General features: G+C 40.5%; 1 protein-coding gene across 1 annotated transcript in view; it reads left to right on the top strand.

Annotated features, from left to right (window-relative positions):
• Nucleotides 1-749: 749 nt before the first annotated feature.
• TOPAZ1 (testis and ovary specific TOPAZ 1) overlaps nucleotides 750-21,263 on the top strand; it is a gene marked incomplete at its 5' end in the record, with an annotated part of 739,661 nt that continues 719,147 nt past the window's right edge. Inside the window, one exon of the mRNA XM_053715746.1 lies at nucleotides 750-893. Coding sequence (XP_053571721.1) covers nucleotides 750-893 — 144 coding nt within the window. The remainder of the gene's footprint in view (nucleotides 894-21,263) is intronic.

Genomic DNA, 21,263 nt, shown 5'->3' with positions numbered 1-21,263 from the left:
TTCTACCTCTCTCTCCTTCTGGATTAAAAGCATTATCCGATTGGCTTATGAGACTGCCGGACGGCAGCCTCCTGAAAGAATCACAGCTCACTCCACTAGGGCTGTGGCTTCCACATGGGCCTTCAAGAACGAGGCTTCTGTTGATCAGATATGTAAGGCAGCGACTTGGTCTTCACTGCACACTTTTTCTAAATTTTACAAATTTGATACTTTTGCTTCTTCTGAGGCTATTTTTGGGAGAAAGGTTTTGCAAGCCGTGGTGCCTTCCATTTAGGTGACCTGATTTGCTCCCTCCCTTCATCCGTGTCCTAAAGCTTTGGTATTGGTTCCCACAAGTAAGGATGACGCCGTGGACCGGACACACCTATGTTGGAGAAAACAGAATTTATGTTTACCTGATAAATTACTTTCTCCAACGGTGTGTCCGGTCCACGGCCCGCCCTGGTTTTTTTTTTAATCAGGTCTGATAATTTATTTTCTTTAACTACAGTCACCACGGTAACATATGGTTTCTCCTATGCAAATATTCCTCCTTAACGTCGGTCGAATGACTGGGGTAGGCGGAGCCTAGGAGGGATCATGTGACCAGCTTTGCTGGGCTCTTTGCCATTTCCTGTTGGGGAAGAGAATATCCCACAAGTAAGGATGACGCCGTGGACCGGACACACCGTTGGAGAAAGTAATTTATCAGGTAAACATAAATTCTGTTTTTTAACAATGTTATCTTTGTTTTCTTTCTAGTTTGGTTATTTACAAATTATTACCATTTATACTTACCTGGAGTTCATTATTGTTCAGAAGTACTGACTGACCTCACCAATACATTGCTAAACAGGAGCATGTGGCAAGAAGTACTTTGTTTGATGGAAGCTGGGTCTGTTGTTAAAATACTGGTAAGTGTTTTTCACCAGGAATAAATCTAAATGTTGAGTTAAATAGATTAGAATTTCTTTCCACTGGCATGGAGCGTCCACGAATCCATTCAATTACTAGTGGGAATTCAACTCCTGGCTACCAGGTGGAGGCAAAGAACACCCCAGCAGAGCTGTTAAAGGGACAGTCAAGTCCGAAAAAATATTTCATGGTTCAAATAGGGCATGTAATTTTGAACAACTTTCCAATTTACTTTTATCACCAATTTTGCTTTGTTCTCTTAGTATTCTTAGTTGAAAGCTAAACCTAGGAGGTTCATATGCTAATTTCTTAGACCTTGAAGGACTCCTCTGCATTTGACAGTTTTCTTGAAGGCCTTCTCTGCATTTGACAGTTTTTCACCACTAGAGGGCATTAGTTCATGTGTTTCATATAGATAACCATGAGCTCATGCACGTGAATTTACTGAGGATTGGCTAAAATGCAAGTCTGTCAAAAGAACTGAAATAATTCTGACAGTCTGTAGAGGCTTAGATACAAGGTAATGACAGAGGTAAAATGTGTATTATTATAACTCTGTTGGTTATGCAAAATGGGGGAATGGGTCATTAAGGGATTATCTATCTTTTAAAACAACAAAACTTCTGGTGTTGACTGTCCCTTTAAGTATCACTTCCCCTTCCCATAAACCCCCAGTCATTCTTTGTCTTGTACATCAGGTGGATGTGCAAAAATGGTGGCTACAGATATTAATCCTTTAATGGGTACTTTTCCCTGCAAGCAAGGATTGGGGCTATACTGTGTCCATGTAATCCTCTTTAGTAAGAGTAATGGTGTCTTTTAGCAGTTGGAAGACGACAAGGTTATCCTTGCTTAACTTCCAACATGTATGCTACCCCTATATAGAAAACCAGGGTTGGTCTGTCATACCTAAGAAGCTGTTCCTGCCCTGCAGCTATTTTCCACAGGTAGGTGTTTTTTTTTCCTTTTAGGTTAGGAGGATATATCACTTCAGGGTGTGAATCTGGGTATAATATCCCTTTACTTTGGGTGGGGATTATATTGGGCAGCAGACCCAGGGTACTTCTGCTTGGGAGTCCCCCTTTTTTTTATATTTTTATTTTTGTGTGCATCTACAGAAAATAATTACTTTCAGCATAGTTTACATACAACATGTTTACATTGCATAAGGTACATATTATACTGATTACACCTCTCCTTCTAACATCCAAGATAGTAAGGACTAATTGTCCCAAAGTATTGTTTCTGTTCTTTGAGAAAAGATGTCTCTTATCTGTACATTAATAGATTATGAATTTCCATAGTGCACTATTTTCTTTTTTTTCCTTCACATCATTTAAATTTCTCCTGACCAGTTAGTCAGTCTTTAACAAATTTGCATTGGGCTGCCCAGTTATAAAGTTCAAAATTGGGCAATGCCAGTCCTCACATCTCCCGTGATGCTGTGAGCTTCAAGTAGCTAAACCTATGCTTTTTATTGTTCCATACAAAATTGAGAACCATTTGTGTAATGAATTTGAGGTAGTTTATTTAAGTATTCCTGGTACTGCTTGGAAGAAATAGAGCAATTTAGGAAAATAGATCATCTTTATGAGACCTACTGTACCAGACAAAGAGAGTGGTAGCTGAGCCCATCATTTTATTAAGCTATATCGTTTTTTGAGCAGTGGAGTATAGTTAGAGTACCATTTACGTGGGTCTATATGCAGGGTTATGCCTAGGTATTTAAAATTCCCTTCTACTGTTTTAAAGTCATATCCCGAAATGTGTTTCTCTCTGTGTGATAACAGCCAAATTAATTCCATTTTATCTGTGTTAATCTTATACCCAGAAACTTGACTAAACTCTGTGGTTAGTTCCATTATCTTTGGTATGTTGTTATGTGAGTCATGAATATAGAGCACCATGTCATCTGCAAATAGTGAGACATGCAGAGAGGTCTCGCCAATTTGTAATCCTTCCAATTGTTGCCTAATTTTCCATGCCAGGGGTTCTATAGCTATGTCGAATAGAAGTGGGGAGAGGGGGATGGCCGTTCAATTTATCAGTAAGGATGCCTGCTGGATTCTGTACAAATTAGTGATAGCCTTAAAAAACGAGCCTTCTATTCCCATCCTCCCTAGGTAAACAGGTGGTCCCACAAAACCTTATGCTTATCAAAGGCTTTTTCGGCATCTATTAATAGCACCGCTTTTGCATGTTCCTCCCTTCTCTTTTTGTCCCGTGAGATCATCCAGTAATGTTGAATGAGTGTTTTTACTCTCCTAATATTAAGCACAGAGGATCTCCCCTTGACAAAACCTGTCTGATCACTATGCACTATAGATGGTAAAATTATCACTAGTCTGTTTGCTAGGATTTTAGTTAGAATTTTGTAATTCTGGTTAAGCATTGAGATGGGGCGGTATGATTGTGCCAGGAGGGGATCACGTCCCTCCTTCATGATAATACTTATATTAGCCTCTGAAAATCTAGGGGAGGGTTTAACAGTGTCGTCTAGCAAACCGTTATACAACCGCGCTAGGGGTGAGCATATATCTTGGCCCATAATTTTGTAGAACTCCGCCAGTAGCCCATCCGGGCCCGGAGTTTTCTCTAGTTTTAACTCTTTAATTGTTTCAAGTATCTCTTCGCGGGTAATGAGTCGATTGAGACCCTCTAGTTGGGAATTACCTACTTTAGGTAGCTGTATTTGTTGCCAGAAGCTCGCTTTCTCAGTGGATTGTATGTGCTGTACCGAGTAGAGATCCTTATAAAAATTGATAAATGTCTCTTGAATGTCTGCTTCCTTATTTAGGATGTTGTTCCCTTGCTTAACTGCTAATATTGAGCTTTTTTTCTTAGTTAGTCTAGTGATGTTAGCTAGTAATCTTCCAGTTTTATTCCCAAACCTATAGAATTTGGCTAGAGTTTTAGCGTGGGAGTTATTTGCCTGTTGGAAGATGTAATTATCCCTAGTAACATGAGTCAAAATTCAAAGAAAGATCTACACGACCTTTCAAGTTATGACGTTGAACATGCATTGAGTATCACACTATAAAACAATCAAACGTGGTAGGCTACATAACAATATCTATATAATAGTAGACAACTTCAGACATTAGTAAGGGTAGAAAGTCCTATACTCAAGATAAACATAATAGGTGCATATCAGGAACAAAGGGGAGCTTGGAGCTTACTAAGTAACAACGGTCATCATCAGAACCGGCGTAATATTATAACTTTAAGTAATGTAGAGAAACAGTTGTCTAACATTGAGCTATTATACATTATGAAAAAAAAAGCTGAAATGTCATACATATCTTATATATTAATAGTAACATGTGATAGAATGATCAGGAACCTCATTTCTTTTACAAAGATATGACGAGTCCATGGATTTCATCCTTACTTGTGGGATATTAACCTCCTGCTAACAGGAAGTGGCAGAGCTGTATATATAGCCCCTCCCTTCACCTCCACCCCCAGTCATTCTCTTTGCCTGTGTTATACTAGGAAGACATGGTAAAGTGAGGTGTTAGTTTTACTTTCTTCAATCAAGCAGTTTTTTATTTTAAATGGTACCGGTGAGTACTATTTTCCTCAGGGGGATATGAAAGAAGATTTCTGCCCTGAGGTTAATGATCTTAGCAGTTGTAACTAAAATCCACGTTGTTTCCCACAAGACTTCTGAAGGTAACCATGAGACATCTTCAGTGTGGAGACCGGTTTCATGCTACAAGCAGCATTAAGGTATGTGCAGCCTTTTTTATTCGGAGGAGACTTGATATATCAGAACTGGCTGGCATTTTTTTCCCTGTATAGGGAATGGGGTAAGCAGTATTCCTATGTTATATAAAGGGTATTACTGGAGTCTCTGATTTTATTTAATTGACTTATGGGCATTGTGTAACACTATGGGCATTCAAAGAAAAATGATACATAACGTTTTTTATTTCTGATATTCATATGTTTGCTTTCTGGTGCATTTGAGGGGTTGTAGGACATTAGCTGTTTAAACTTAGGTGTGAAACCGCTTTCCATGTGGTTATGTTTGGGCCTACTTCGGCATCGACCTTAAGGGGCGTGGACTATTTTTGTGCGCTCAGATGCGCACTTCCTTCAGGCTAGGCAGCAGCAAGCAGTAACTCCGGTGGCTCCTGGACTGTGCAAGCTGGTCTGAAGTGTTGGAAAGTTATTTTGAAGTACCCTGGGGGCAGGTAGGCGCCACAGCAGAGCTGTGGCGAGGTGCAGAGGGTATTTTTGACTATAAAATGACTAATTGTTGATATAAGTACTTTAGAGCAGTGATTTTCAACCAGTGTCAATGGACCCGCACATATGTTTATATGTCTGTGTGTGTGTGTGTGTATGTATGCATGTGTGACTGTATGTATGTATGTGTATTTATGTGTATATGTATGTGTATATATATATATATATATATATATATATTCCAGGCTCCACATATAATCTTGTGCTCCACAGATAACACTTTTCCCAGTTTTTTATATTTTGAAATTATATATATATATATATATATATATATATATACATACTGTATAATTAGGCTACAACGTGTGATTTTGTAAAATTTTGGGATGGTGGTGTGCCACGGGATTTTTTTAAAGGAAAAAAATGTGACACGGCAAAAAAAAGTTGAAAATCACTGCTTTAGAGCCTTATTTCTGCCCTTGCTTCAGGGTGCAGTAATTTTTGGATAAACCAACGATCTTAGGTTAAATTTTGAGATTTCACGTTATTTGAGCTTGGAAAAATTGTTCACTTTTTCTTTTCTTAAAGGCGCAGTACACGTTTTTTCTAAAGTTTATTTTATGCAATAAATTATTGTTTAAACGACTTTTGTGGTTATTACTAGTCTGTTCAACATGTCTGACATTGAGGATTCTGAGTGTTTAGAAGCTATTGTGCAACCCCCTCTAACATTGTGTAACTCTTGTACTTAAAGATCCTTACATTGTAAAGACCATATATTAGGTCAAGAAAGTGTGCCTAAGGATGATTCTCAGTCTGAAGAGAATCAGGATATGCCATCCAATTCTCCCCCCAAGTGTCACAACCTTTAACGCCCACACAAAAGCGACGCCAGGTTCCTCAACCGCGTCTAATTCATTTACTCTGCAGGAGATGGCTGCAGTTATGTCAACTACCCTTACAGAGGTATTGTCTAAATTACCAGTGTTGCAGGGTAAACGCAGTAGGTCAGGTATTAATGTAAATACTGAATCCTCAGATGCTTTATTAGCTATTTATGTTCCCTCACAGTGCTCTGAGTTGGGGATCAGGGAATTACTGTCTGAGGGTGAAATTTCGGACAGATTCGGACGCTATGTCTTTTAAATTTAAGCTTGAACACCTCCGCCTGTTACTTAGGGAGGTTTTAGGGACTCTGGATGATTGTGACCCTATTGTGATTCCTCCAGAGAAATTGTGTAAAATGGATAAATATTTGAAAGTACCTACTTACACTTATGTTTTCTTTGATGTAATTAGCAAGAGTCCATGAGCTAGTGACGTATGGGATATACATTCCTACCAGGAGGGGCAAAGTTTCCCAAACCTCAAAATGCCTATAAATACACCCCTCACCACACCCACAATTCAGTTTTACAAACTTTGCCTCCTATGGAGGTGGTGAAGTAAGTTTGTGCTAGATTCTACCTTGATATGCGCTCCGCAGCAAGTTGGAGCCCGGTTTTCCTCTCAGCGTGCAGTGAATGTCAGAGGGATGTGAGGAGAGTATTGCCTATTTGAATGCAGTGATCTCCTTCTACGGGGTCTATTTCATAGGTTCTCTGTTATCGGTCGTAGAGATTCATCTCTTACCTCCCTTTTCAGATCGACGATATACTCTTATTTATATACCATTACCTCTGCTGATTTTCGTTTCAGTACTGGTTTGGCTTTCTACAAACATGTAGATGAGTGTCCTGGGGTAAGTAAATCTTATTTTCTGTGACACTCTAAGCTATGGTTGGGCACTTTATTTATAAAGTTCTAAATATATGTATTCAAACATTTATTTGCCTTGACTCAGAATGTTCAACATTCCTTATTTTCAGACAGTCAGTTTCATATTTGGGATAATGCATTTGAATCAATCATTTTTTCTTACCTTAAAAATTTGACTTTTTTTCCCTGTGGGCTGTTAGGCTCGCGGGGGCTGAAAATGCTTCATTTTATTGCGTCATTCTTGGCGCGGACTTTTTTGGCGCAAAAAATATTTTCTGTTTCCGGCGTCATACGTGTCGCCGGAAGTTGCGTCATTTTTTGACGTCCTTTTGCGCCAAAAATGTCGGCGTTCCGGATGTGGCGTCATTTTTGGCGCCAAAAAGCATTTAGGCGCCAAATAATGTGGACGTATTATTTGGCGCCAAAAAATATGGGCGTCACTTTTGTCTCCACATTATTTCAATCTCATTTTTTCTTTGCTTCTGGTTACTAGAAGCTTGTTTATTGGCATTTTTCCCATTCCTGAAACTGTCATTTAAGGAATTTGATCAATTTTGCTTTATATGTTGTTTTTTCTCTTACATATTGCAAGATGTCTCACGTTGCATCTGAGTCAGAAGATACTTCAGGAAAATCACTGTCTAGTGCTGGAACTACCAAAGCTCTGCTGTAAACTTTTGGTAACTATTCCTCCGGCTGTTGTTTGTATTAATTGTCATGACAAACTTGTTAAGCAGATAATATTTCCTTTAGTAATGTACCATTGCCTGTTGCAGTTCCCTCAACATCTAAGGTGCAGAATGTTCCTGATAACATAAGAGATTTTGTTTCTGAATCCATCAAGAAGGCTATGTCTGTTATTTCTCCTTCTAGTAAACATAAAAAATCTTTTAAAACTTCTCTCTCTACAGATGAATTTTTAAATGAACATCATCATTCTGATTCTGATGACTCTTCTGGTTCAGAGGATTCTGTCTCAGAGATTGATGCTGATAAATCTTCATATTTATTTAAAATGGAATTTATTCGTTCTTTACTTAAAGAAGTACTAATTGCTTTAGAAATAGAGGATTCTGGTCCTCTTGATACTAATTCTAAACGTTTAGATAAGGTATTTAAATCTCCTGTGGTTATTCCAGAAGTTTTTCCTGTTCCTAATGCTATTTCTGAAGTAATTTCCAGAGAATGGGATAAATTGGGTAATTCATTTACTCCTTCTAAACGTTTTAAGCAATTATATCCTGTGCCGTCTGACAGATTAGAATTTTGGGACAAAAAGTCGATGGGGCTATTTCTACCCTTGCTAAACGTACTACTTTTCCTACGTCAGATGGTACTTCGTTTAAAGATCCTTTAGATAGGAAAATTGAATTCTTTCCAAGAAAAGCTTATCTGTGTTCAGGTAATCTTCTTAGACCTGCTATATCTTTGGCTGATGTTGCTGCAGCTTCAACTTTTTGGTTGGAGACTTTAGCGCAACAAGTAACAGATCATGATTCTCATAATATTATTATTCTTCTTCAGCATGCTAATAATTTTATCTGTGATGCCATTTTTGATATTATCAGAGTTGATGTCAGGTTTATGTCTCTAGCTATTTTAGCTAGAAGAGCTTTATGGCTTAATACTTGGAATGCTGATATGGCTTCTAAATCAACTCTACTTTCCATTTCTTTCCAGGGTAACAAATTATTTGGTTCTCAGTTGGATTCCATTATCTCAACTGTTACTGGTGGGAAAGGAACTTTTTTACCACAGGATAAAAAATCTAAGGGTAAAAACAGGGCTAATAATCGTTTTCGTTCCTTTCGTTTCAACAAAGAACAAAAGCCTGAACCTTCATCCTCAGGAGCAGTTTCAGTTTGGAAACCATCTCCAGTCTAGAATAAATCCAAGCCTTCTAGAAAGACAAAGCCTGCTTCTAAGTCCACATGAAGGTGCGGCCCTCATTCCAGCTCAGCTGGTAGGGGACAGGTTACATTTTTTCAAAGAAATTTGGATCAATTCTGTTCACAATCTTTGGATTCAGAACATTGTTTCAGAAGGGTACAGAATTGGTTTCAAGATGAGACCTCCTGCAAAGAGATTTTTTCTTTCCCGTGTCCCAGTAAATCCAGTGAAAGCTCAAGCATTTCTGAATTGTGTTTCAGATCTAGAGTTGGCTGGAGTAATTATGCCAGTTCCAGTTCTGGAACAGGGGATGGGGTTTTATTCAAATCTCTTCATTGTACCAAAGAAGGAGAATTCCTTCAGACCAGTTCTGGATCTAAAAATATTGAATCGTTATGTAAGGATACCAACGTTCAAAATGGTAACTGTAAGGACTATCTTGCCTTTTGTTCAGCAAGGGCATTTTATGTCCACAATAGATTTACAGGATGCATATCTGCATATTCCGATTCATCCAGATCATTATCAGTTCCTGAGATTCTCTTTTCTGGACAAGCATTACCAGTTTGTGGCTCTGCCGTTTGGCCTAGCTACAGCTCCAAGAATTTTTACAAAGGTTCTCGGTGCCCTTCTGTCTGTAATCAGAGAACAGGGTATTGTGGTATTTCCTTATTTGGACGATATTTTGGTACTTGCTCAGTCTTTACATTTAGCAGAATCTCATACGAATCGACTTGGACATGGTTGGAGGATCAATTCACCAAAAAGTTCATTGATTCCTCAGACAAGGGTAACCTTTCTGGGTTTCCAGATAGATTCAGTGTCCATGACTCTGTCTTTAACAGACAAGAGACGTCTAAAATTGATTTCAGCTTGTCGAAACCTTCAGTCACAATCATTCCCTTCGGTAGCCTTATGCATGGAAATTCTAGGTCTTATGACTGCTGCATCGGACGCGATCCCCTTTGCTCGTTTTCACATGCGACCTCTTCAGCTCTGTATGCTGAATCAATGGTGCAAGGATTACACAAAGATATCTCAATTAATATCTTTAAAACCGATTGTACGACACTCTAACGTGGTGGACAGATCACCATCGTTTAATTCAGGGGGCTTCTTTTGTGCTTCCGACCTGGACTGTAATTTCAACAGATGCAAGTCTCACAGGTTGGGGAGCTGTGTGGGGATCTCTGACGGCACAAGGAGTTTGGGAATCTCAGGAGGTGAGATTACCGATCAATATTTTGGAACTCCGTGCAATTTTCAGAGCTCTTCAGTCTTGGCCTCTTCTGAAGAGAGAATCGTTCATTTGTTTTCAGACAGACAATGTCACTACTGTGGCATACATCAATCATCAAGGAGGGACTCACAGTCCTCTGGCTATGAAAGAAGTATCTCGAATTCTGGTTTGGGCGGAATCCAGCTCCTGTCTAATCTCTGCGGTTCATATCCCAGGTATAGACAATTGGGAAGCGGATTATCTCAGTCGCCAAACGTTGCATCCGGGCGAATGGTCTCTTCACCCAGAGGTATTTCTTCAGATTGTTCAAATGTGGGAGCTTCCAGAAATAGATCTGATGGCGTCTCATCTAAACAAGAAACTTCCCAGGTATCTGTCCAGATCCCGGGATCCTCAGGCGGAAGCAGTGGATGCATTATCACTTCCTTGGAAGTATCATCCTGCTTATATCTTTCCGCCTCTAGTTCTTCTTCCAAGAGTAATCTCCAAGATTCTGAAGGAATGCTCGTTTGTTCTGCTGGTAGCTCCGGCATGGCCTCACAGGTTTTGGTATGCGGATCTTGTCCGGATGGCCTCTTGCCATGCGTGGACTCTTCCGCTACGACCAGACCTTCTGTCGCAAGGTCCTTTTTTCCATCAGGATCTCAATTCCTTAAATTTAAAGGTATGGAGATTGAACACTTGATTCTTGGTCAAAGAGGTTTCTCTGACTCTGTGATTAATACTATGTTACAGGCTCGTAAATCTGTATCCAGAGAGATATATTATAGAGTCTGGAAGACTTATATTTCTTGGTGTCTTTCTCATCATTTTTCTTGGCATTCTTTTAGAATTCCGAGAATTTTACAGTTTCTTCAGGATGGTTTAGATAAAGGTTTATCCGCAAGTTCTTTGAAAGGACAAATCTCTGCTCTTTCTGTTCTTTTTCACAGAAAGATTGCTAATCTTCCTGATATTCATTGTTTTGTACAAGCTTTGGTTTGTATAAAACCTGTCATTAAGTCAATTTCTCCTCCTTGGAGTTTGAATTTGGTTCTGGGGGCTCTTCAAGCTCCTCCGTTTGAACCTATGCATTCATTGGACATTAAATTACTTTCTTGGAAAGTTTTGTTCCTTTTGGCAATCTCTTCTGCCAGAAGAGTTTCTGAATTATCTGCTCTTTCTTGTGAGTCTCCTTTTCTGATTTTTCATCAGGATAAGGCAGTGTTGCGAACTTCTTTTGAATTTTTACCTAAAGTTGTGAATTCTAACAACATTAGTAGAGAAATTGTGGTTCCTTCATTATGTCCTAATCCTAAGAATTCTAAGGAGAAATCATTGCATTCTTTGGATGTTGTTAGAGCTTTGAAATATTATGTTGAAGCTACTAAGTCTTTCCGAAAGACTTCTAGTTTATTTGTTATCTTTTCTGGTTCTAGAAAAGGCCAGAAAGCTTCTGCCATTTCTTTGGCATCTTGGTTTAAATCTTTAATTCATCTTGCCTATGTTGAGTCGGGTAAAACTCCGCCTCAAAGGATTACAGCTCATTCTACTAGGTCAGTTTCTACTTCCTGGGCGTTTAGGAATGAAGCTTCGATTGATCAGATTTGCAAAGCAGCAACTTGGTCCTCTTTGCATACTTTTACTAAATTCTACCATTTTGATGTATTTTCTTCTTCTGAAGCAGTTTTTGGTAGAAAAGTACTTCAGGCAGCGGTTTCAGTTTGAATCTTCTGCTTATGTTTTTCATTAAACTTTATTTTGGGTGTGGATTATTTTCAGCAGGAATTGGCTGTCTTTATTTTATCCCTCCCTCTCTAGGGACTCTTGCGTGGAAAGATCCACATCTTGGGTAATCATTATCCCATACGTCACTAGCTCACGGACTCTTGCTAATTACATGAAAGAAAACATAATTTATGTAAGAACTTACCTGATAAATTAATTTCTTTCATATTAGCAAGAGTCCATGAGGCCCGCCCTTTTTTTGGGGTGGTTATGATTTTTGTATAAAGCACAATTATTCCAATTCCTTATTTTATATGCTTTCGCACTTTTTTATCACCCCACTTCTTGGCTATTCGTTAAACTGAATTGTGGGTGTGGTGAGGGGTGTATTTATAGGCATTTTGAGGTTTGGGAAAATTTGCCCCTCCTGGTAGGAATGTATATCCCATACGTCACTAGCTCATGGACTCTTGCTAATATGAAAGAAATGAATTTATCAGGTAAGTTCTTACATAAATTATGTTTTTCCGGTTCCTAAGAGAATTTCGGAAATTATTAGAAAGGAATGGGATAGACCAGGTATACCGTTTTTTCCCCCTCCTAATTTTAAGAAAATGTTTCCCATAGCAGATAATATCCGGGACTCATGGCAAACGGTCCCTAAGGTAGAGGGAGCTATATCTACCCTAGCTAAGCGTACTACTATACCCATTGAGGATAGTTGTGCTTTCAAAGACCCTATGGATAAGAAATTAGAGGGTCTACTAAAAAAATTATTTGTTAATCAGGGGTTTCTTTTACAACCTACGGCTTGCATTGTTCCAGTAACTACTGCAGCAGCTTTTTGGTTTAAAGCTCTAGAAGAGTCTCTTAAGGTTGATACTCCATTAGATGACATCTTAGATAGAATTAAGGCTCTCAAGCTAGTTAATTCTTTTATTACTGATGCCGCTTTTCAAATTGCTAAATTAGCGGCAAAGAATGCAGGATTTGCTATTTTAGCACGTAGAGCATTGTGGCTCAAATCTTGGTCTGCTGATGTATCGTCAAAACATAAGCTTTTAGCTATTCCCTTTAAAGGTAAGAAACCTTTTCGGGCCAGAATTGAAGGAAATCATTTCTGATATTACAGGAGGTAAAGGCCATGCCCTACCTCAGGATAAGTCGGTTAAAATGAGGGGTAAACAGAATAATTTTCGTTCCTTTCGGAACTGTAAAGGAGGACCCCCGCTTCTTTTTCTTCCTCAAAGCAGGAAGGGAATTTTACCCAATCTAAGTCAGTCTGGAGACCCAATTAGAACTGGAATAAGGGTAAACAATCCAAAAAGCCCGCTGCTGCTCCTAAGACAGCATGAAAGGGCGGCCCCTGATCCGGGACCGGATCTAGTAGGGGGCAGACTTTCTTTCTTTGCTCAGGCTTGGGCAAGAGATGTTCAGGATCCCTGGGCACTAGAAATAGTGACCCACTGTTATCAATTGGAATTCAAGGACTTTCTCCCAAGAGGGAGATTTCATCTTTCAAAGTTATCTGCAAACCAAAAAAAAAAAGAGAGGCGTTTTTACGCTGTGTAAAAGACCTTTCTACTATGGGATTCATTTTTCCAGTTCCAAAATTGGAACAGTGACAGGGGTTTTACTCAAACCTATTTGTGGTTCCCAAAAAAGAGGGAATGTTCAGACCCATCTTAGAGTTCCATCATTCAAGATGGAGACAATACGAACAATTTTACCAATGATCCAGGAGGGTCAATATATGACTACCGTGGATTTGAAGGATGATTACCTTCATATCCCAATCCACAAGGATCATCATCAGTTTCTAAGGTTTGCCTTCTTGGACAAACATTATCAGTTTGTGTCTCTTCCCTTCGGGTTGGCCACAGAACCCAGAATCTTCACAAAGGTTCTAGGGTCTCTTTTGGCGGTTCTCAGACTGCGAGGCATAGCGGGGTTGCCTTATCTGGACGATATTTTGATTCAGGCGTCAACATATCATCTGACAAAATATCACACGGACACTGTGTTGTCCTTTCTGAGAACTCACGGCTGGAAGGTGAACATAGAGAAGAGTTCACTTGTCCCACAGACAAGGGTTCCTTTCTTGGGAACTCTGATAGACTCGGTAGCCATGAAAATATTTTTGACGGAGGTCAGAAAATCAAAGATTCTAAATACTTGCAGAGCACTTCAGTCCATTCCTCAGCCATCAGTGGCTCGGTGTATGGAGGTAATTGGATTAATGGTAGCGGCAATGGACATCCGTTTGCTCGCTTTCATCTCAGACCACTGCAGCTGTGCATGCTCGGACAGTGGAATGTGGATTATGCGGACTTATCTCCTCAGATAAATCTGGATCAAGAGACCAGAAAGTCTCTTCTTTGGTGGTTGTCGCCGGATCATCTGCCCCAAGGGACTTGTTTCCGCAGACCCGCGTGGGTGATAGTGACAACGGAGGCTAGCCTTCTGGGCTGGGGTGCAGTTTGGAACTCCCTGAAGGCTCAGGGTATTTGGACTCAAGTGGAGTCTCTTCTTCCAATCATTATTCTTGAACTGAGAGCAATATTTAATGTGCTTCGGCCAAATTCATCAGATTCCAGTCGGACAACATTACGACTGTGGCATATATCAATCATCAGGGGGGAACAAGGAGTTCCTTAGCGATGATAGAAGTATCCAAGATAATTTGTTGGGTGGAGGCCCACTCTTGTCATCTGTCAGCGATCTACATCCCAGGAGTAGACAACTGTGAAGCGGATTTTCTAAGTCAACAGACTTTTCATATGGGGGAGTTTGCCTCATTGATTCTCAGATGGAGCAGACTAGAATTGGATTTGATGGCATCTCGACAAAATGCCAAGCTTCCAAGATACGGATCCCGGTCAAGGGATCCTCAGGCCGGACTGATAGATGCTTTGGCAGTGCCTTGGTTGTTCAGCCTAGCTTATGTGTTTCCACCGTTTCCTCTCCTCCCACGCGTGATTGCTCGAATCAAACAGGAGAGAGCATCAGTGATCCTGATAGCACCTGCGTGGCCACGCAGGACTTGGTATGCGGATCTAGTGGACATGTCCTCTCTGCCACCGTGGAAACTTCCATTGAGACAGGACCTTCTCATTCAAGGTCCTTTCCAACATCCAAATCTAATTTCTCTGCAGCTGACTGCGTGGAGATTGAACGCTTGATTTTATTGAAGCGAGGATTCTCTGATTCGGTCATCAATACTTTGATACAGGCCAGAAAGCCTGTCACTAGAAAAATCTATCATAAGATATGGCGTAAATATCTTTATTGGTGTGAATCCAAGGGTTACTCATGGAGTAAAGTTAGGATTCCTAGGATTCTGTCTTTTCTCCAAGATGGAGTTCCTTAAAGGGACAAATTTCAGCTTTGTCAATTCTGTTTCATAAACGTTTGGCAAATGTTCCAGACGTTCAGTCTTTTTGTCATGCTCTGTCTAGAATTAGGGCCTGTATATAGACCCATTACTCCTCCCTGGAGTTTGAATTTAGTTCTTCGAGTTCTTCAAGGGGTTCCGTTTGAACCTATGCATTCCATGGATATGAAATTGTTATCTTGGAAAGTTCTGTTTTTAGTTGCTCTTCCTTCTGCTCGAAGAGTTTCTGAGCTTACAGTGCGTTTCCCCTTATCTTATTTTTCATTCTGATAAGGTGGTGTTACGTACCAAACCTGGATTCCTTCCTAAGGTTGTTTGAAATAAGAATATTAATCAGGAAATTGTTGTTCCTTCCTTGTGTCCTAACCCTTCTTCTATGAAGGAGCGTATGTTGCATTATTTGGATGTGGTCCGTGCCTTAAAGTTTTACTTACAGGCAACTAAGGATTTCCATCAATCATCTTCATTATTCATTGTTTATTCTGGAAAGCGTAGGGGTCAGAAAGCTACGGCTACCTCTCTTTCTTTTTGGCTGAGAGGTATCATCCGCCTGGCATATGAGACTGCTGGACAGCAGCCTCCTGAAAAAATTACGGCTTATTCTACTAGGGCTGTGGCTTCCACATGGGCTTTTAAAAACGATGCATCTGTTGAACAGATTTGTAAGGCTGTAACTTGGTCTTCCCTTCACACTTTTTCCAAATTTTCCAAATTTGATACTTTTGCTTCTTCTGAGGCTATTTTTGGGAGAAAGGTTCTTCAAGCAGTGGTGCCTTCTGTTTAGGTTCCTGTCTTGTCCCTCCCTTTCATTCGTGTCCTATTGCTTTGGTATTGGTTTCCCACAAGTACGGATGAAATCCGTGGACTCGTCATATCTTTGTAAAAGAAAAGTAAATGTATGCTTACCTGATAAATTAATTTATTTTATGATATGACGAGTCCATGGCCCACCCTGTTCTTTTTAAGACAGTTTTTCTTTATATTTTTTGTAAACTTCAGTCACCTCTGCACCGTTTAGCTTTTCCTTTTCTCTTCCTATACCTTCGGCCGAATGACTGTGGGTGGAGGGGAAGGGAGGGGCTATATATACAGCTCTGCTGTTGTGCTCTTTGCCACTTCCTTTTAGCAGGAGGTTAATATCCCACAAGTAAGGATGAAATCCGTGGACACGTCATATCGTAAAAGAAATTAATTTATCAGGTAAGCATAAATTTACTCCATAAGTAGGGTCTGCTGGGATTGGAGTATGTGACACTCTGACCGACTAACAATTTCTAAATAATAGTGGAGTGTAAGAGATTTGTGGGAGCAGGGAAACATCACTAGAGTTGAGGGTCTGGCCTTGCTAGGCTAGTTATTTACAGGCTACTCTCACCAGCCATGTAGTAACCTAGCCACCTCTATTAATCGCACTAGGTGCTTATGTGGGATGGATCTCTACCGATAATCTAAATGATCAGATCTCACCATGAATGTTATACCTAATAATAGTTCTTCTACAAAGAGGTGACAACCACTACAATTAATATAAAAACAACAGACATGGTGTATATGGGGTCTAGTGCTTAATGTTAAGGTAAATAGGTTCCATTCATTATATGTATAGTGGTGTATGGTAGGTCAGATCTATTTGGGTCTGCATCTGAAGAGTTAACTGCAGGGTAAAACTACTATTAAGGAGCCTAATTGTGAGTTTAGGAGAATCTGGGTCTGTGAGAGGGTTAATCTATTTAGCTTGTCATAGCAATCTGTGCAGGTACTCAAACTGATGTGAGAAGTGTAAGGTCTGAATTGGGAGCATGTGTAGTATAAGCTGAACAATTCCACTGAGTTTATTCCCAGCATCATAAATCAATCCCTCTAACTAGAGAGCCCAGGATATAGAGATTGTTTAATACAAGAGAAGCTTCAACAATAAGCAAAAGATAGTTGGTCGTAGTATGGGCAGGCACAATCACAAACAGAGAGAAAAGGAGAAGAAAAAAGACAAAGAAAGAAAAAGGTCGGGAATCAGCAAGTACATAGCTTATCAGTATAGGCGAGTGTTTTGCTTAGAGTGCAAAAGGCCAGGACCTTAATAGAAAAATATTAATCATTCCCTCTTGGTGTTCAGAGTGACTTTCGTATTAGCCCACACCATGTCTACAAAAAACTTTCTGTGGAGCGGGTACCGTTACCCCGCAATAGACTTGTATTGTGTGGGATGGAAGGTGGAAATAGCGATCTGTCTCTGTAGAAGATTTGACAAAATCCCCAAGAAGTTTAGGCAGCAAGACTGAGGTTCCGGCTTCGTGGTAAGTAACTACAGGTTTTTGCCGGGTCCCTGTCAATAGTGACTCATATCTATTGAAGCTGATGGTTACAGTCATGTCACCGGATCTGGTCGGGGCCCCTACTAAGGAATGCTGTGTTCTAGGACTCTGAGTACTCCAGTGACCATAAGGAGCATGATAGAGGCTACGAGGTCCATCTAGACATTCTGCTCGGGGGTCAGTCGTATCCTCCCAAGTAATCGCCGAGAACCGGTCCTCTTCTACTGTCAAGCCGTAATAACTTGAGGTAGGTGTGGTAGATTGTCCTTTAAAGATAGCTTACTCGTTAATTATCTGTGCGTTTTGGCTATGCAACCAAGACATCGCTGAGGTGGAGGAGGAAAAGTCTAGGTCAAAGATCGATGGGTTCTCTCTCACCTCTAGTATGATGTCCGGATTGGGGTGAGCGGTTGGTGTTGGTTGAGGGTGTGGGGCTGCTTTTAGTCACTTGCCTCCGGTTATCTATAGGTATAGTAGGTTCCAAGTTGGGGGGTCTCAGTGAAGGGTCCTCAGATGTTCCCCCTCTTAGTATCAAAGTTAGGTCATTGAAGCTACTCTGCATTTGTTTCTCCAGACCAGCTTGGAGAATATGCATTGCATCGTGGAATTCCTCCCTGTTGAGAGAAGGCAGGTTGAGCTTTTTAAGCCTGTGCTCCGGATGGAGGGGGGGGGGCTGATTGAATGCGTGGTAGGCCCCAGCTAAATGTCTCGTCGGCAAAGGTTGTCTTTAGGAGATCACAGAAGTAAAGGTTTTACATGGATCTATGCAGCAAAGCTTCACAAATCTGTTGATTCACTTTCTAGTAGAGAATTCAACCTTTATTTAATGATATTTAGTGGATCGTCTTGATCTCTGCCAGAGTCTCAGCAAATAATCATGGCGCTGCTTAGACAAGCCCCCTGGTCTGAGATAGTTATTGGGTCAATGGTAGTATCTATTATTCTGGGGCATAGATTTGTTGATACAAGAAAATAGTCAAGTCTGGACAGTGTGTCGTTTGCTACCGACATTCATGTATAATTTTTCTGCTCTGGATGCCTGGCTCTCCAGACATCCTGTAGGTTTAAAGATCTCATAAGTGTGCAGAGTATAAGAGATTCCTTCCTAGAATTTCGGAACATTTGGGTTGTGACAATAGTCTTATCAGGATTATGAAACCTATCTGCAGGCACCTGAGGTGCAATGTTATAGACCCCACCAATTATAATACAGTGTGTGGCAAACTGTATTATTTTAGACTGTATAGTCCTCCAGAATACTTGCTTCTGTTTCTGTTGGCCATAAACTCCAACTAGTGTGAATGAGAAGCCCTGGACCTCCAACTGCAACATGATAAACCTCCCTGGTCAATGATTGATTTGGTAATGGTGTATTCCAAGTTTTTCCTCAACAGAATCGCCACCCCTCTAGCTCTTTTTTGTTCAAATGGTGTGAATATATCCTCCCCCACCCAACTCTGCTTCGTTTTCTGGTGTTCTAAATTAGATAAATGTGTCTCCTCCAAAATAGCAATATCAGCCTTTTTAGAATGCAAATAGCGTAGTATTGATCTGCGTTTTTGTGGTGACGTTATGCCTCCTACATTCCAGCTTATAATGTGTAAGTTGTTAGTCGTCATAATATATTACCATGAGTGTATGGTGCGGCAAAAGGTACCTTACTTGAAGAAATTGCAATGTAGAGGCATTATAGTGCAATTTCTCTTTCAATAAGAGCCTGTCCGTTTGATCCAGTTTGAGGAGCACTTCCCCACCTGTGAAACCCCAGGGAGAAAGGAGAGCTTTCCGTCGGCTAAACAAGAGAGTAAGTAGTGATAGAAAAAAAATAACAAAATAATATTAGTTTCAAAACATCTATAACAGGTTGAATAGGTTGAACTATTCATGAAAACAATTTCCCTCTTATTCAGTTAAGTTATCCTAATGTAATCATGCACCAAACCTCCACTCTTTTTAAGTAAGGAAAATACACCAAGTATGAGAGTTGTCTGGAAGTTTATATTCCCCAGGGAAATAGGAGGCAGCCCAACAAAGTGCCCACCCCTCCCCACCTGAGGCTGGTTGTTATAGTTGATTGATCTCCCACTTCTAACTCATGACACCTTGGGTTCAAGATCTAGAGCAAGTGTTAAACATTACTAAACTAAAATGACAGATGAGTCCTCCATCAGAGTCTTTAACAGTACCTTATTAACCTATTGTTCCTTACTTAGAGGTGAATTCAAATACCCCCTAACTATTCTAGTACAAAGAATTGTTGAACAATCTGACTGCCTAACATTTACTATACTGTTACCTAAACTATGTAGAACACTGCCTCCTGCTCGGCTTCCCACCCGTCACTTTCTCAAGAGAATCATTATCAACATTATTATTATTATTCTTTATTTATAAAGCGCCAACAGATTCCGCAGCGCTGTCCATGGGTACAAAGATAAAAGTACAGTACAATACAAAGTTTAACAAACAAATACAGGGGGAATTGGGTGCCCTGTTCCTGTGGGAACTTACAATCTAGATGGGTAGGTGGTTGAGAAACAGAAGGTGGGGACTGCAAAGGTGAGAATGATGTTAGTGTGGAGTTAGATGAGGACAGCAATTAGGCAAGTGGAATTCATTTGTTACTGATTTGGAGATAGGCTTCCATGAACAGAAAGGTCTTTAGGGAGCGTTTAAAGGATGAAAGGTTAGGGGAGAGTCTGACAGCTCTATGAAGTGCATTCCAGATGGTTGGTGACGCACGAGAGAAGTCCTGTAGCCTGGCATGGGAGGAGGTGATGGTAGAAGATGCAAGGAGCAGGTCATTGTTGGATCTTAGGGGGCGGGTTGGAGTATATTTGTTGATGAGTGAGGACAGGTGGGGTGGGGGGCTGCGTTGGTAAGGGCTTTGTAGGTCAGGATGAGAATTTAGAATTCTGCTGTGGATGGGGAGCCAGTGAAGAGACTTGCAGAGAGGTGCAGCAGATGCAGAGCGTCGGAAGAGGTGTCCTCAAAAAACTTGATTCCCTGTTGGGTTTGAAAGCCTTGCTGGGAACAGTAGGGACACTGAGGGTCCAGCTTCCAGCAGTGATTTACAATACAATGAAAACTCTCTACGCCTCCTATAGATCTCCGCTGAGTAGTCCTGGAATATAAGGATTTCCTTCCCTTCATAAAGTAGGGGTGAGTTTTGACAGTAAGCTCTCAGAAGAAGGATTTTATCCTTGAAGTTTACATAACGAATCATGACTTGACGTGGTCCCCTTGTATTCTTTGGATCCTGATTGATGTTGCCCACTCTATGGGCTCTCTCGGCCACACATGGGATTTCTTCTGGCTTTACTTTCAGCAGTGCAGGCAATGTTCGCTCAGCAAACATTATTAGCTCCGTGCTTGGGACAGACTCTGACAGCCCAACAATATGCAGATTGTTGCGTCTTAAGCGGTTCCATCAATAATCTGTTTTGAGCTTCAAGCGCATTAACCTTTATGGAGCTTTCACCTACTCTTTGTTCAATATGTTGGAGTCTAGAGGAAAAGGACTTAAACTCTGATGATAATGAGTCCATCCTGGACTGTAGTTGCTCTATTTTGGGCAAGAATATAGCCAATATCTGGGAATCAATTGTGTGCGTCTCCTGGGTGATAGTATCTGCAGACTCCTAAGCCATGTTTTCCGCAGCATGCACCTCCACTGTGGGTTTCAATTTCTTTTCCTGGTGTTTTTGCCTGTTGGAAATGCTACCTGTGGTTTTGACAAAGCTGGAGTAATAATTCTGCATGCACTTTTCAGACAATGTTGCTTCTTTCTTTTTGATATGGCAGTTATTAACAGCAGCAGAAGCTCAAACCACAGAGCCTCAGGTGTGTAGTTATCCACTAGGGGCCTCAGAGT

The sequence above is a fragment of the Bombina bombina genome, chromosome 5 (assembly GCF_027579735.1).
Source record: "Bombina bombina isolate aBomBom1 chromosome 5, aBomBom1.pri, whole genome shotgun sequence".
Taxonomy (NCBI): Eukaryota; Metazoa; Chordata; class Amphibia; order Anura; family Bombinatoridae; genus Bombina; species Bombina bombina.
The sequence above is the reverse complement of the archived record's forward strand: the minus strand, read 5'-3'. Positions and strand labels throughout refer to the sequence as shown.